The sequence below is a fragment of the Carlito syrichta genome, unplaced genomic scaffold (genome assembly GCF_000164805.1).
Source record: "Carlito syrichta isolate Samal-C Ts95f unplaced genomic scaffold, Tarsius_syrichta-2.0.1 Scaffold309885, whole genome shotgun sequence".
Lineage (NCBI taxonomy): Eukaryota > Metazoa > Chordata > Mammalia > Primates > Tarsiidae > Carlito > Carlito syrichta.
In genome coordinates, this window is record NW_007253981.1 from 307,624 (window position 1) to 324,780 (window position 17,157).

Here is a 17,157-nt window from a genome sequence, read left to right on the forward strand (position 1 = left end):
CCTCGACCTGCTGGGCTCCGGCGATCCTTCCGCCTCAGCCTTCCGAGTAGCCGGAATTACAGGCATGCGCTACCGCGCCTGGCTGATGTTTGATTTATTGTCGAGATGAGGTCTCACTGCCCAGGCGGGTCTCGAACCCGCGGGCTCAGGCAATCCACTCACCTCAGCCTCCCAAAGGCGCGGGATTACAGGCTGAGCCACCGAGCCCAACTTTTGGGCCTTTAAACCTGATTCTTGAGAGATCCACATGAAGGAGGTACTTGACTTTCCTTTGTCCCATGAACCCTCTCCTGCTTCCTTACCAGGTTTTCATAATTTATTTATTTATTTTTTGGTGGCAAGGTCTCACTCTGTTGCCCAAGTTTGAGTGCTGTGGCATGATCCTGGCTTACTGCAGCCTTGACTTCCTGAACATAAGTGATTTTCCCGCTTCAACTTCCTGAGTAGCTGGGATTACAAGCTTGTGCCACCATTTCCAGCTAATTAAAAAAAATTTTTTTTTATAGAAACAGGGTCTCATTGTGTTGCGCAGGTTGGTCTTGAACTCCTAGACTCAAGGAGTCCTCCCACCTTGGCCTCCCAAAGTGCTGGGATTATATGTGTGAGCCACCGTGCCCAGGCCAGGTTGTCATAATTTCTTTTATGTGGTAGTATTGATTACTGGGAAGATTGTTAATACCAACCCCGTGGGATTGTTTGGAGGCCTGGATACTAAAGTGTGTGTAAAATGTCACGGGCAGTATGTGGTGCTGCCATAAAGACAACAGCAGTCTTGTTTTTCATCACCTGATTGAGAGAAGGTTCCAACTTTTGTTTTACTTCATTTTTATAATATGATTGTAATAAAACTATAAGTATTTCAGATATTTGTTTCTCTGTTAACATGAAATAAGTTAGTGTGTTTCCTTTTAATAAGCTTTAAGAAGCTGAATTTGAGCGGGGCATTGTGGCACATGCCTGTAGTCCCATCTACTTGGGAGGCTGAGTGAAGAGGTTGAGTCCAGGAGTTCAAAGCCAGCCTGGGCAACATAGTGAGACACATCTGTATAAATTAATGAGGAATGAAACAAAAAGAAGTTGGATTTGGGTATGAAGGGGCAGCTGAGTCACAATTATAGCTCAGAATTTACAAAGTAGATAGTGAAAGCAGATGCATTTGTCAGGATGTAGGGGAATTCTGAGTGGAAATATTGACTAACAAGGTGCCCTCAGTCTGATTCTTGCAGGGTGATAACCCCAGCAGGGGCTACAGGCAGCACAGGACCCACGGAGGCTAGCTAGTCTTTGTTGTTTTTTTTTTGAGTTGGAGTCTCACTCTGTCACCCAGACTGGAGTGCAGTGGCTGCTCCCGGCTACCGCAACCTCGACCTGCTGGGCTCTGGCGATCCTTCTACCTCAGCCTTCCAAGTAGCTGGAACTACAGGCATGTGCTACCACCCCCGGCTCATTTTTTATTTATTGTAGAGATGAGGTCTCGCCAAGTTGCCCAGGCGGGTCTGGAACCCGCGGGCTCAGGCAATCCACTCACCTCAGCCTCCCAAAGGCGCGGGATTACAGGCTGAGCCACTGAGCCTGGCTCTAGCTAGCCTTTGGATCTAGAAACTCAAGGGAGGAAGCCCAGGGTGGCATGGTGTTGCATTCTGTCACTACTTCAGGCCACAGCCAGCTGAATGAGGGTCTAGGATGTAGATAGAGGTGCTTATAACATGAAACTCTGGAGTTTCTGGAGTTCTTGAGATTTTCTGAATGTGCCCTGTTTCTATAAACAATCACAAGTGGTCCCAAATGTGGGTATGTGAGGATTTTTGAAGCTGCATTTGGCTATTCATAGTCCATGTGTCCTGTGGACCTATGTCCTTTCTGAGCACCTGGTCTTTAAGCATATGTGCTGGCTTACAGATGTACCAGGGCCATGCCTGACCCCAACAGGGGTTACATCTGGTACCTTGGTCTGTGGACTGTGTTCCTATACACAGAGTACTCAGAGACACACTGTTCCTGTCTAAACAAAGATTGAGACACTCAGGATCTCACTTCCATAATTCCTGTCAGGCCTGCTGCAGTCATGTCCCCTGAAGTGGTGTTTAGGGGTGTTATGAAAAGGAGCATGACCAGGGCATTGGGATAGACGCCCAGGAAGATCCAGCTCCCTGGAAGGGGTGGTAGTTGGAGAATAGGCCAGGTAGTCACAGAGTGTCCACAAGGTACCATATGTGCACATAGAGATTCTATTCTGAGGATGGTCCTCAGTCATAGGAGATGATGTGTGCCTAGTACGGGGTTGGACATCATGGGAAAAATGAAGCATGTTGGTCTCACAGGGAGAATTTAGTTGCTCAGAAAACTCCTTAGCTATAGCAGTGTGAACTGGGACTGTGGAGCTAGCCATATATGAAAACAAGTCTCTTAACTGCTCAACAGTCAGCCTGTATGCTTGACAGTGTGCCTGAGTTAGATGAGTGAGCCCTGCCTGGCAGTGAGTGCATGGAAAATCAGGGCTGTTGAAACTGATGCCCTGCCTGGAAGGAACCATCTACAGTGGATATTCCTCTACCCCATTTGGCATCTGTTCTCCACTTCTTGGTATCCTTGTTGGGTGGAACTGGCTTGAAGGCCCAGTTGTCAGAGGCCTGAGGTCAAGAAGGGCCTGAGGCTCAGGCCACTATGTGAAGTTTTTCAGCACCATTTCCTAAGTTGAGGGGACACTGTTGAAATGCTGAATGTTGCCGGGTACGGTGGCTCACTCCTGTGATCCCAGCACTTTGGGAGACTGAGGTGAGAGCATGGGCAACTTGGCGAGACCTCATCTCTACAGTAAATTTAAAAAAAAAAATAGCCGAGTTCGGTGGCTCAGCCTGTAATCCCGTGCCTTTGGGAGGCTGAGGTGAGTGGATTGCCTGAGCCCGCAGGTTCGAGACCCGCCTGGGCAGGCGAGACCTCATCTCTACAATAAATCAAAAAAATTAGCTGGGCATAGTATTGTGCTCCTGTAGTTCCAGCTACTTGAAAGGCTGAGGCGGAAGGATCACTGGAGGCCTCATGCCTAAGTCCAGCAGGTCAAGGCTGCAGTGGTCAGGAACATGCCATTGCCCTCCAGCCTGGGTGACAGTGTGACACTCCAACTCAAAAAAAAAAGAAATGCTGAATGTAACTTTGTGTTCCATTGCCTCCAGATCATGTGGTATTGTCAATCAGGAAGAAAAAGAGGTGTCCGAAGTGGCACAGACAGCTGTGAGCAATAGCCTCAGACTGCTCCTCATACTCAGTGTTGTCTATTCTGTGAGAGTGAGAGTCACTGTGAGGACCCATACCTCTGGCTACTAGGGAACCAATTCTTTCACAGGGGCCACAGAACCTGTCAGTCTGCTAGGGTATTAAACCTGCCCAGATCTTTTTCAGCATCTTACAGCTGGCTTGGCCATTTCAGCCTACAGAGGAGGCCTCAGTTGTTCTCCTTGACCTTGAAGCTCTCCTGGTTAAGCCTTGGTTTAGAATGTTCTCAGACCCTTGATGATACAGATAAATTGAGATTGGAGGGGAATGAGGGGTGATTGCAATCTGGGTCTTGGGCCCCCCTGCCCCCAACAACCCAGCATTTTACAGTGGGAAATCAAGGCTCAGAGAAGCCTGGCTCATAGTCACTGCATGGCAGTTTCGGGGGTAGAAGCCATATTTTACTACAAAACTTCTGCCATGGGTGAGGGATTCTGCATGTGTACCTCATGGGGTGGGGCTTGTGACCAAGCTCTCATCGTTGCTGGCAATGAGACCCTTGCTGTGGGAAATGTGATATCAAAATATACCTAGAACTTAGCTTTTTTGCAAAATCTGGTTTATTTGTGATTGGACTTCTGTCGATCCAAGTACTTATTTTTTCTTACAAAACCATTCTTTTTGTTGGGGTAGCTTAATCACAGATGCTTTCTTCTGGTTTTTTTTTTCAATGCAGCTATCCCCAACTGTTTGCAGCTGGGATGTTATCTGGTGTATTCACCACAGCAATCATGACTCCTGGAGAACGAATCAAGTGCTTATTACAGGTAAGAGTGTGATCTGAGGGGAGGTGGCTAGCTTTTTCCATTCCGTGTACAATTTTGTGTGCATGTTTATATGCTTTCAACCTTTATAAAGGCTTCAGATCAGGTGTACAAAATGGTTTCAAGGTTTTCGGGAACATGAAAGCAATTGTAGTAGAACTGAGAACCAGAACAGTATAACCAACCAACCAGAATATCACACTTGTGACACATCGGCCCAGGCGTACCCACCCTTATTAGCAGGCACTGCAGGAATTCTGATAGGTGAGTCATGTCTCATCAGAGGTAGAAGTGAGGGTGCTCCTGCCTGAGATGCCCTGTGTCTTGATCAGTTGTCCAAAAGCTCAGCGTCCTCAGAATGTACTCCATTTCTATTTTGGAATTTCATAATGTTATATAAATGGGATCATACAGTATATAAACTCTTTACTTTTAATTAATTAATTAATTATAGAGATGGGAATTTGCTATGTTGCCCAGGCTAGTCTCAAACTCTTGGGCTCAAGTGATCCTCCCACCTTGGCCTCTCAAAGTGTTGGGATTATAGGTGTACCTGGTTGTATGTAAACTTTAAATAATTTCATTTGTTTTGGTTCTGTTCCACATGCTGCAAGTATATAAACTTTATTTTTATTTATTTATTTATTTATTTTTTGAGTTGGAGTCTCACTCGGTCACCCAGACTGGAGTGCAGTGGCCGCTCCCAGCCACCGCAGCCTCGACCTGCTGGGCTCCGGCAATCCTTCTGCCTCAGCCTTCCAAGTAGCTGGAACTACAGGCGCGCGCTACCACGCCCGGCTAATTTTTGATTTATGTAGAGGTGAGGGCTCGCCAAGTTGCCCAGGCAGGTCTCGAACCCGCGGGCTCAGGCAATCCACTCACCTCAGCCTCCCAAAGGCGCGGGATTACAGGCTGAGCCACCGAGCCCGGCTAGCCCTTCTCTTAAACACTTGGTAGAATTCTCCAGTGCAACCATTTAGGCTTGGAGATTTTTGGGAAGGAGTTTTTAAATTATGAATTCAATTTTCTTAATAGTTATAGGACAAGTCAAATTATTTATTTAAAATTGAGTGAGTTGTGGTGGGTTGTTTTTTTTTAATTTTTCATCTTAGTTGTCAAATTTGTTCCTAGTATTTCCTTATTATCCTTTTGCTATCTATAGCGTCTGATGGTGTTTCCTGTTATTGGCTATTTGTGACTTCTCTCTCTTCTTTGTCTGTCTTAACTAGAGGTTGGGCAATTTTATTGATCTTTTCAAAAAACAACTCTTTGTTTAATTGATTTTTTTTTGAGTCAGGGTCTCACTTTGTCACCCAGGCTGAAATATAGTGGCAGGATTACAGCTCACCGCAGCCTCAACATTCTGGGCTGAGGCAATCTTTCCAACTCAGTCTCCCAAATAGCTGGAACTACAGGCCTGCATCCAGCTAATTTTTAAATTTTTTGTAGAGGTGAGGTCTTACTATTGGCCTAGGCTGGTGTCGAACTCATGGGCTCAAGCCATCCTTCTACCTCAGCCTCCCAAAGTGCTGGAATTACAGGCATGAGCCACTGCACCCAATGGATGGAGTATTCTGTAAATACTGATTAGATCTTGTTGATTGATAGTGTTGTTGAGTTCTTCTTTGTCATTACCAATTTTCTGTCTAGTTGTTCTATCAATTGTTGATAGAGGAGTTTGAACTCTTGACTATAGTTGTGAGTTTGCCTGTGTCTCCTTTCAGTTCTTTTTTTTTTTTTGAGTTGGAGTCTCACTCTGTCGCCCAGACTGGAGTGCAGTGGCTGTTCCCGGCCACTGCAGCCTCAACCTGCTGGGCTCCGGTGATCTTTCCGCCTCAGCCTTCCAAGTAGCTAGAACTACAGGCGCGCGCTACCACGCCCGGCTAATTTTTTGATTTATTGTAGAGATGAGGTCTCGCCTGCCCACAGGCTCGAACCCACGGGCTCAGGCAATCCACTCACCTCAGCCTCCCAAAGGCTCCTTTCAGTTCTATCAGTTTTTTTCCTCACACAGTTGACAGTTTTTTTTTTCCTTTTATACATTTAGGATTGCTATGTCTTCTTGGCAAATTGACTCTTTTATTATTATATAATGCCTCATATTATTGTTATATAATATCCCATATTTTTGCCTATCATGTTCTTTTTTACTTCCTGATGTTCCAAGGTTCCTTTTTTTGTTATTACTTTCTATTTAGAGAACTTCCTTTAGCCATTATTTTGGGGTAGATTGGTTGATGTCCAATTTTGTCAGTTTCCTTCATCTGAAAATACTTTATTTCGGAAGGATATTTTCACTGGATATAGGATTCTGGGTTGAAAGTTCTTTTTTGCCACCCTTGAAAATACTGTGCCACTTCCTTCTGCTTTTTCTGGATTCTGTAAATATGTTATTCCCGTGGTCAATCTTCATAGCCCCCTAGGTCATTCAAATTGTTTTTCTCCTATAGTTAAAATGGGTGTTTTTTAATTTTTTGTGTTTTTTTTTTCCTGGCTTAAAATTCTTAAATTTTTTTCAGTTTTCAGAAATTCAATTGTGATGTGTCTTGGTATAAATTTATTTTGGTTTATTTTGTTTGATGCACACTCAGCTTCTTGAATACATAGAAATTTTCGGATTTTGCTAAATTTGGGAGGTCTTTAGGAATTATTCTTTTTTTTAGAAAGCAGGATTTATTGAGAGGACAGAAAAGCTTCCATAGTCGGAGGGGACCTGAGTGATCCCAATTATTCTTCAAGTACTTTTTCAGTCCTGTCCTCTTTTCTCCTCTCTTTCTGGGACTCTGAGAACAGAGAAATGTTAGATTTTTATTATAGTTCCATGGGTTCTTGAGGTTCAGTTAATTTCATTTTAGTTTGTTTTCTCTCTGTTGTCCAGATTGACTAATTTCCATTGTTCTATCTTCCAGTTCACTTCTTTCATCCCCTTTTCTTTCCTTTATTCTGTTGTTGAGCAAGCCATCTACGGAAGTTTTCATTTTGGTTGTACTTTTCAGTTCTAAAATTTCTATTTGATTCTTCCTTATATCTCATGTTTCTCTACTGAGACTATTTCTTGGCTGTGGTTTTCTATTTTTTTTTTGAGTTGGAGTCTCACTCTGTCACCCAGACTGGAGGGCAGTGGCCGCTCCCGGCCACCACAGCCTCGCCTGCTGGGTTCTGGCGATCCTTCCGCCTCAGCCTTCCAAGTAGCTGAAACTACAGGCGCATGCTACCACGCCCAGCTAATTTTTGATTTATGTAGAGATGAAGTCTCACCAAGTTGCCTAGGCGGGTCTCGAACCCGCGGGCTCAGGCAATCCACTCACCTCAGCCTCCCAAAGGCGCGGGATTACAGGCTGAGCCACCAAGCCTGGCTGGTTTTCTATTTTTTTCATGTGTTTCAAACATGTTCATAATTGCTCATTGAAGAGTTTTTATCCTGGCTGCTTTGTCAGATAAATCTAACATCTTTGACATCTTTGTATTTACAACTGTTGCTAGTCTTTTTTTGTTTTAACTTGAGATCATTTTTGTTTATGACAAGTGATTTTTCAATTGCAACCTTGATAAATGTATTATGTTGAAACTCTGTAAATTATTTAATTTTGTTTTTGTTTGCTTTCTCTGACACCATTCCAGCAGGAAAGGGTAGGATGCAGCCTCATTACTGCTAGGTGGAAGTAGAAGTCAAGGTTCCTATTTGGACTCTGTTGACAACTGAGGGTGGGGCACTCCTTTTTACTGCTGCATGAGTGTGGTTTTTCCAGTGTCTCTACTGACACTACAGTGTGGGAGGGTGCAGGTTATCGGCTGTCAGGGATGAAAGTCCTAATTTCTTCTTTTTTTTTTTTTTTTTTTTTTGAGTTGGAGTCTTACTTTGTTGCCCAGACTGGAGTGTAGTGGCATGCTTCCAGCCACCACAGCCTCAACCTGCTGGGCTCTGGCGATCCTTCCACCTCAGCCTTCCAAGTAGCTGAAACTATAGGTGTGCGCTACCATGCCTGGCTAATTTTTGGTTTATTGTAGAAACAATGTCTAAGTTGTCCAGGTGGGTCTTGAACCTGTGGGCTCAGGCAATCCACACGCCTCAGCTTCCCAAAGTGTTAAGATTACAGGCTGAGCTACCGAGCCCGGCGAAAGCCCTAATTTCTTACTTGGCTTCTCTGACTCCACAATACTAGCTATGTTGGGTACTTGATTATAACCTCCTGAGGGTGGAAGTCTAGGTTTCATATTTGCTGGTGGGGTAGGGGTGAGGTCACAGCTTTTTTTTTGAGTCGGAGTCTCACTCTGTCACTCAGACTGGAGTGCAGTGGCTGTTCCTGGCCACCGCAGCCTCGACCTGCTGGGCTCTGGCGATCCTTCCGCCTCAGCCTTCCAAGTAGCTGGAACTACAGGCGGGCACTACCCTAACTGGTCTGCCTTCTTCTCTCCAAACTTTCATCCTTCTTTTTTTTTCCCTCTCAACTCCAAATACGGATCGTCAAAGAGTCTTCTTATATTTGTTTTGAAAATAACGTCTAGGCCAGTCACAGTGGCTCATTCCTGGTACACTTTGGGAGGCCGAGGAAAGAAGATCGCCTGAGCCCAGGGGTTCAAGACCAGCCTGGGCAACTTGATGAGACCTCATCTCTACAGTGGATAAAAAAATTAGCCAGGCATGGTCTATAGTTCCAGCTACATGGAAGGCTGAGGTGGAAGGATCACCTCGGATCAAGCAGAAGCAGAGGCCATCCTGGGTAGAAAAAAGAAGGGCAATCATAGATGCAGCAGCAGGTAGACAGGTGGAGGTGACAGAAGGCATCTAGTGAAGTCCTCTTCTGATGGTTTCAGTTTTCTCAGTGAAATAGGAAACCAGGTAACCTGAGGATTTGAGAAGAAGAAAGGTACACTCTAGTTACCCAGTAGAGTAGGGGAGTGTAAGAAGTGTATGGGTAGGTGAATGTCTGATCTAAGAGCAGCAGAGAATTTCAAACAAATGAAAAGGAAGAAGCCATAAGAGAAAAGGATGGGTAAGGCTACTACTGAACACGGACATTCCCTAGGTCAAAATCAGTATACAGTCTTCTGCTTCTGGGAAGATAGAGTTGATGTACTTTCCCCTATTCCTCCTTCTAAGTATAACAAAAGTTCTTGATGTTATTTATTTATTTAGAGTCAGAGTCTTACTCTGTCATCCAGGCTGAAGTGCAGTGGCATACCCAAGACTACTGCAGCCTCAACCTGCTGGGCTCAGGTGGAAGCTTGCTACCACACCTGGCTAATTTTTTAATTTATTGTAGAGACAAGGTCTCATCAAGTTGCCCAGGCTGGTTTCGAACCCTTCAGCTCAGGCAATCCTCCCACCTCAGTCTCCCAAAGTGCTAGGATTACAGACTTGAGCCACCGTACCCGGCGTGCTTGTATATTTCATCTTACAAACTTCTCTCTACTGTTTCCCCACATCAATTTCTGTGCTTCATGACTTTGTTACTCCTTAAATCAAAACTTTTTGAAAAAGCTGCTTTTCATTTTTTCTACTCGCTGTCTTTAGTTTCCCTTCTCTAATTTTGTTTTGTTTTGTTTTGTTTTTGTAGTGATGAAGTCTCACTATGTTGCTCAGGCTGGTCTCAAACTCTTGAGCTCAAGCAGTTCTTCTACTTTGGCCTCTCAAAGTGCTAAGATTATAGGCATGAGCCACCACACCCTGCCACCCTTCTCTAATTAAGCCTACTCCAGTCTGGCTTCTGCTTTACAACTCCAACAAATGTGCTTTTGTCAAGGTCACTAGTGACTTTAACACTTAAATCCAGTGGCCAGTTCATGGATCTTTCTTTTCCTTCTTTTTTTATTTTTTTATTTTTTGAGTTGGAGTCTCACTCTCTTGTGCAGGCTGGAGTGCAGTGGCATACTCATGGCTTTTTTTTTTTTTTTTTTTTGAGTTGGGATTTTGTTCTTGTCACCCAGGCTGGAGTACAGTGGTACAATCATGGCTCACCTCAGCTCAACCTTCTGAGCTCAGGCAATCCTTCTGGTGCAGCATCCTGAGTAACTGGGACTACAGGTACCCACTACTATGCCCAGCTAATTTTTTGCTTTTTTTGTAGAGATGAGGTCTTACTAAGTTGCCAAGGCTGATCTCAAACTCCTGGGCTCAAGCAATCCTCCCACCTCAGCTTCCTAAAGTGCTAGGATTACAGGTGTGAGTCACCATGCCCAGCCTTCCTCATCTTTCTTGATCCATCCATAGGCTGATCATATGCCGTCCCACCCCTTGTTTGAAGAATATCTTCACTTAGGGCCTCTCTCCTGGTTTTTCTCCTCCCTTCTTGACTCTCTCTCTTTTTTGTTGATTAATCATCTCTTCTCTATTCTTTAGTGTCCGTGTGTACAAGGCTCAGTGTCGTATTACACTCATTTCCTCAATGATTTTATCTTGTCTTATGACTTATAGGCACCGTTTATATGCTGATGACTCTTAAATTTATATCTCCAACTCAGAGTTTTCCTGAACTGCAGACTAGTTTATCTGACATTTCTAAATCAATGTTAATAGGTGCCTCAAAGTCACCATATGCAAAATTGAACTCCTAGTCTTTCCCAGGAAGGTCTCGTCTTCTCACAGGCTTCCCTTCCCCAGGAAGGTCTCCTCTTCTCACAGGCTTCTCCAACTCAGTTGGTGACAATAGTATCTTTCTAGTTATTCAGGCCCAAAGCCCAGGAATCCTCCTGAATTCTCTCTTTCTCTCACTGTACAGGTCCCATCTGTTAAATGATTAAGCTGACTTTTAGCATATCTCAAATTCATCTCTTCTCATCATCTCTATTGCACATATTCCTTCAGGTTACCTTCATTACTGTCCTGGATGACTATGAGGGTCTCCTTTCTTGTTTCCCTGCTTACAATCTGTACTATACATGATGGTGAGAAGATTCTGTAATATGTTATTCCCATGCCCAATCCTCCATGGCCTTCTAGGTCACTGTGAATCAACTCCAGCATTCTCTGATCATGTAGGCCTTCCTGCTATTCTTCAGACATACCAAGTTTGCATGTGCCTGGATCATTTGGTGAAGTTACATAAAAAAGCTACTGATACTTGATTTACATTATCTTAAATTTACTATTTTTAGAAAAATTGATGCTTTTTCAATTGAAAGCTTTTCCCAACCAGAATTATAACTTTTTTTTTTTTTTTTTTAGTGAAAGTCTCACTCTGTTGCCCAGGCTGGAGGGCAGTGGCACACTCACGGCCACCACAGCCTCAACCTGACTGGTGATCCTTCCGCCTCAGCCTTCCAAGAAGCGGAACTACAGGCATGCACCATCACGCCTGGTTAATTTTTTGATTTATTGTAGAGATAAGGTCTTACCAAGTTGCCCAGGCTGTTCTCAAACCCATGGGCTCAGGCAATCCTCTCACCTCGGCCTCCCAAAGTGCTGGGATTAATAGGCATGAGCCAATACACCTGGCCATATCTCTTTTTATTTATCTCTTCTTTTGTGTTTCTTGGAAATGTTTTAGAGTTTTGTTTATGCAAAGCCTATTACTTATTGCACATATATTTTATTGCTATTTTGAATGAGAGCATTTCCCCTTTTTATTATTATTTTTTGAGATAGGGTCTCACTGTCTTGCCAAGCTAGAGTGCAGTGGCATGATCATGGCTCACTGTAACTTGAAACTACTGGACTTAAGTGGCCCTTTTACTCAGCCTCCTGATAGCTATGTGGGGTGCATGCCACCATGCCTGACTAATTTTTTAAAATTTTGTATAGAGGTGAGGTCTTACTATGTTGCCCAGGCTAGTCTCAAATTCTTGACCACAAGCAGTCCTCTTACCTTGTCCTCAGAAAGTGCTGGGATTACAGGCAATGAGCCACTATCGTCCAGCCCCCTTTTTTTTTTTTTTTTTTTGAGTTGGAGTCTCACTCTGTCGCCGAGGCTGGAGCGCAGTGGCACGCTCACGGCCACTACAGCCTTGACCTGCTGGACTTAAGCAATCCTTCCACCTCAGCCTTCCAAGCAGTTAGAACTATAGGCACATGCCACCATGCCTGGCTTATTTTTTGATTTATTGTAGAGGTGAGGTCCCACCAAGTTGCCCAGTCTGGTCTCGAAACCCCAGGCTCAGGCAATCCTCTTGCCTCGGCCTTCTAAAGTGCTGGGATTACAGGCTGAGCCACGACGCCCCGCCCCATGATTTCTTAGTTGGTTTTTTTTTTTGAGAAAGCAGGATTTATTGAGAGGACAGAAAAGCTCCCCATTGGGAGGGGACCCACAGGGGTTACCCTAATTATTATTATTATTATTATTTTTGAGTCGGAGTCTCACTCTGTTGCCTAGGCTGGAGTACAGTGGCACGCTTGTGGCCACTATAGCCTTGACCTGCTGGGCTCGGGTAATCCTTCTGCTTCAACCTTCCAAGTAGCTGGAACTAACAGCACGTGCTACCACACATGGCTAATTTTTTGATTTATTGGGGAAATGAGATCTCATCAAGTTGCCCAGGCTGTCCTTGAACCCGTGGGCTCAGGCAATCCCCTCGGCCTCCCAAAGTGCTGGGATTACAGGCTTGAGCCACTGAGCCTGGCCCCTAGTTATTATTATTATTTTTGAGTCAGAACTTTACTCTGTTGCCCAGGCTAGAGTGCAGAGGCACGCTCACAGCCACTGCAGCCTCGACCTGCTGGGCTCAGGTGATCCTTCCGCTTTAGCCTTCCAAATAGCTGGAACTACAGGCATGTGCCACCACACCTGTCGAATTTTTTTTTTTAATTGTAGAGACGAGATCTCACCAAGTTGTCCAGGCTGGTCTCAAACCCCTGGGCTCAGGTAATCCTCTCGCCTCAGTCTCCCAAAGTGCTGGGATTATAGACTTCAGCCACCATGCCCAGTGGCCCTAATTATTTTTTTAAAATGTTTGTAGAGACAGGGAGTCACTGTGTTGTGCAGGCTGGTCTCAAACTCTGGACTCAAGCAATTTTCCCACCTCAGCTTCCCAAAACACTGGGATTATAAGCGTGAACCACTGCACTCACCCCCCTTCCCAATATTTTTCTTTTTTCTGAGTCAGAGTCTCATTCTGTCGCCCAGGCTGGAGTGCAGTGTCACACTCACAGCTACCGCAACCTTGATCTGCTGGGCTTAGGCAATCCTTCCGCCTCAGCCTTCCAACTAGTTAGAACTACAGATGCATGCCACCATGACCAGAGTTTTTGTGATTTATTGTAGAGACAAGGTCTTACCAAGTTGCCCAGGTTGGTCTCGAACCTGTGGACTCAGGCAATCCTCTCGCCTTGGCCTCCCAAAGTGCTAGGATTATAGACTGAGCCACTGCACCTGGCCTTTTCCCAATTTTTTTTGTTTTTTTTTTTGAGTTGGAGTCTCACTCTGTCGCCCAGACTGGAGTGCAGTGGCCCCTCCCGGCCACCGCAGCTGCAACCTGCTGGGCTCCGGCGATCCTTCTGCCTCAGCCTTCCGAGTAGCCGGAATTACAGGTGCGCGCTACCACGCCCGGCTAATTTTTTTGATTTATTGTAGAGATGAGGTCTCGCTTGCCCAGGCGGGTCCGAACCCGTGGGCTCAGGCAATCCACTCACCTCAGTCTCCCAAAGGCGCGGGATTACAGGCTGAGCCACGGAGCCCGGCTAATATTTTTTAACTAGTTAATCTTGGCATGTAAGAAAGCTATTTGTCTTATACCTTTTGTCTTTCTCCTAGGAACTGTTGAAGCTGAACTCTCTTTCTAGCTTCAGTTATTCTTTGGTTGATGCCCCTGTGTGTTCTGAATCCTGTTGGCTCTGTACTTGCTGTGGATCCTGCATGGGGCTATCTTTCTCTCAGATCTTTCCTAGGATTACCCTGGCCCATTGTCAGGCTCTTGGCTCTCAGGGCTGGGGCTGGGGGATGGGGAGTCCTCTCCTTGGTGACCCTTTTTGCTCTATACAGGACCCTTGTCTGGACACTTAGAGCTATGAATGAAATTTTCTGTTCACCTTTTCTTAAGCAAGCCTCATGACCAGCTAGGCTTGGAATATTGTTTACACTCAGTGGATATTTGTTAACAGAATAAGTGAATGACTAAAGTATTTGTCTTTTTTTTTTTTCTACACTTTCCAAATAGGTTTGTTGTATTTGGGAGATTTCCTCAACTTATTTTTAAAATTTTCTGTTGATTTTATTTCTAGTCATTATGTGAATATTTTGTGATATTTTCACCTATCCTTATTTTATGGTGCCTTGCCCAATATTCCATGTTCCAAATACTTATCAATTTGACAGTGAGGTCTTTCATTGGTCTAATGCATAATGACTACTTCCATGCTCACTTTAAGTCTCCTGTACTCTGTTGAGTCTGTTGACTTGGATGTTGCTTTTTCTGACTTGACTCTCTCTTCCCTCCCAGATTCAGGCTTCTTCTGGGGAAACCAAGTACACTGGTACCTTGGACTGTGCAAAGAAGCTGTATAAGGAGTCTGGGATCCGAGGCATCTACAAAGGGACTGTGCTTACCCTCATGCGAGGTAACCTTTGAGGCCTTCCACCTGAGGTCACCTGGGAGGTCACCTGAGGTAGATGTGTCATAGAGTGTCTTGCCTGGATTGCCAGATAAATTAGCCTTGGTACCATATAAGCCACTCACACTGACTGGCATGGACACAGATGAGAATGAAGGGACTGCCCTTCATCTTTTCTGAGTGTCTGGAGGGGTGGAAGTCATGACTGTGGTAGTTGGAGGGGAATGGCAAGTAGATAGAAATCATGGCTGGAGGAGGTTATGCATGGTTCCTCACACCTGTAATGCCAGCACTTTGTCAGGAGCCTTGCTTGAGAGTTCAGGAGTTCGAGACTTGCCTGGGCAACATAGTGAGACCCATTTCTTTTCTTTTCTTTTTTTTTTGAGTTGGAATCTCACTCTGTTGTCCAGGCTGGAGTGCAGTGGCACGCTCATGGCCCCCGCAGCCTTGACCTGCTGGACTCCAGCATTCCTTCCACCTCAGCCTTCCAAGTAGCTAGAGCTACAGGTGCGTGCTATCACACCAGCTAATTTTTTTTTTTATTATAGAGAGGAGGTCTTGCCAAATTGCCTGAACTTGGGGTTCATGGTCTCGAACCCGTGGACTCAGACAATCCACTCGCCTCAGCCTCCCAAAGTGTTGGGATTACAGGCTGAGCCACTGAGCCTGGCTAAGACCCTATTTCTGCAAAAAATAAAAAAAATTCTCTAGACATGGTGGCGCATGCCTGTAATCCTGGTTACTCATCTGGTTGAGGCAGGAAGATTGCTTGATCTCAGGAGTTTAAGGCTGCAGTGAGCTATGATCATGCCGCTGTACTTCAGCCTGGGTGACAGAGTGAGACCCCGTCTCTAAAAAAATAGAAAAATAAATAAATAAATAAATATTGGTTGAAAGAATGAGTGGGAAGAAAGAGTGACTTGGGGACTGTGGGTATCTCCGTGGTTTTCACGGGTATGTCATGCTAGGGTGGCAGAAGAGGCAGAGACAGTTCTACTCTTGTTCTAAGATGCACCAACTGTGGCTATAACAGTTTGGAGTGGGCATGTCAGTGGGGACCACTCAGAGAAAACTTTAAAGATGAAATTATTTCATTGTGTCTGTACTCATATATACCAGTGGTTGACCCAGAGCAGCACCTCATAGCTGCAGTGTGATTATTGCAAATAGGATATGGCAGCTAAGGAACCTCTTAGGAAACCTTGAAAGGTCCAATGCCAGACTTGACTCTTCTGCATTCAAGAAATCTATGAGGATTTTTGTTTGCTTATTTGTTTGATTTTTGAATTGAAGCCTCACTCCATCACCTAGAATAGAGTGCAGTGGCATGCTCACGGCACTCCAGTGTTGATCTGCTGGGCTCCGGTGATCCTTCTGCCTCAGCCTTCCAAGTAGCCAGAATTACAGGTGCATGCTACCATCCCCAGCTAATTTTTGATTTATTGTAGAGACAAGATCTTGCCAAGTTGCCCAGGCTGGTCTCAAACCCGTGGGTTCAGGCCATTCACTTGCCTTGGCCTCCCAAAGCACTGGGATTACATGCTGAGCCACCGAGCCTGGCCTGTTTGTTTTTTTTGAGTTGGAGTCTCACTCTGTTGCCCAGATTGGAGTGCAGTGGCATGCTCATGGCCACTGTATCTTCCACCTGCTGGGCTCAGGTGATCCTTCCGCCTCAGGCTTCCAAGTAGCTGGAAATACAGGCGCGCACCACCACACCTGGCTAATTTTTTGATTTATTGTAGAAACAAGGTCTTACCAAGTTGCCCAGGCTAGTCTCAAACCTTTGGACTCAGGCAGTCCTCTCACCTCAGCCTCCCAAAGTACTGGGATTACAGGCCTGAGCCAACCATACCCGACCTGGGATTTTATATACTTTAATTTACTTTTTTCTTGACACTAATAGATGTTCCAGCCAGTGGGATGTATTTCATGACATATGAATGGCTGAAAAATATCTTCACTCCAGAGGGAAAGAGGTGAGGAAAACAGAACTTAGAACCAACTTTTCCAGTCATGGGTGGGTTGCCCTCCCCTGCAGGAGGGTCTGAAAGCAGAAGTGGGGCTTGTTTCTGGCTCTGCTTTTCTCTTGTGGTTGCTGAAATCTAGCTATCTCCGCTTATTCTGAACCTTACCCTGTGGAGCAAGTATTTGAAACAGGTGCATGAAATCTTCTCCAAGGAGTGGCAGCTGCAGTATCACGGGACCCCTGGTCTTACACCTTTTCCTTCCAGCCAATTTCTCCCTCTCTGTAACTGTCTTGTTTGCTACAGGAAGGATGATCTGAATGCCATTCTGACAGCCTTTGTCTGACTGGGACTGTGGTTGGTGTTATACAGGGTCAGTGAGCTCAGTGCACCTAGGATCCTGGTGGCTGGGGGCATTGCAGGGATCTTCAACTGGGCTGTGGCAATCCCTCCAGATGTGCTCAAGTCCCGCTTCCAGACTGCATCTCCTGGGAAGTATCCTAATGGTTTCAGAGATGTGCTGAGAGAGTTGATTCGGGATGAAGGAGTCACATCTTTGTACAAGGGGTTCAAGGCAGTGATGATCCGAGCCTTCCCAGCCAATGCGGCCTGTTTCCTTGGCTTTGAAGTTGCCATGAAGTTCCTTAATTGGGCCATGCCCAACTTGTGAGGC

The 17,157-nt window shown here is 45.2% G+C and overlaps 1 protein-coding gene across 1 annotated transcript in view; it reads left to right on the plus strand.

The window, feature by feature from the left end:
• The window catches only part of SLC25A20 (solute carrier family 25 member 20), a 26,500-nt gene extending 9,346 nt beyond the window's left edge, over positions 1 to 17,154 (plus strand). Inside the window, exons 4-7 of the mRNA XM_008068159.2 lie at positions 3,950 to 4,040; positions 14,409 to 14,526; positions 16,424 to 16,496; positions 16,857 to 17,154. Of these exons, the coding sequence (XP_008066350.1) occupies positions 3,950 to 4,040; positions 14,409 to 14,526; positions 16,424 to 16,496; positions 16,857 to 17,154 (580 nt within the window). The remainder of the gene's footprint in view (positions 1 to 3,949; positions 4,041 to 14,408; positions 14,527 to 16,423; positions 16,497 to 16,856) is intronic.
• Positions 17,155 to 17,157: the final 3 nt, after the last annotated feature.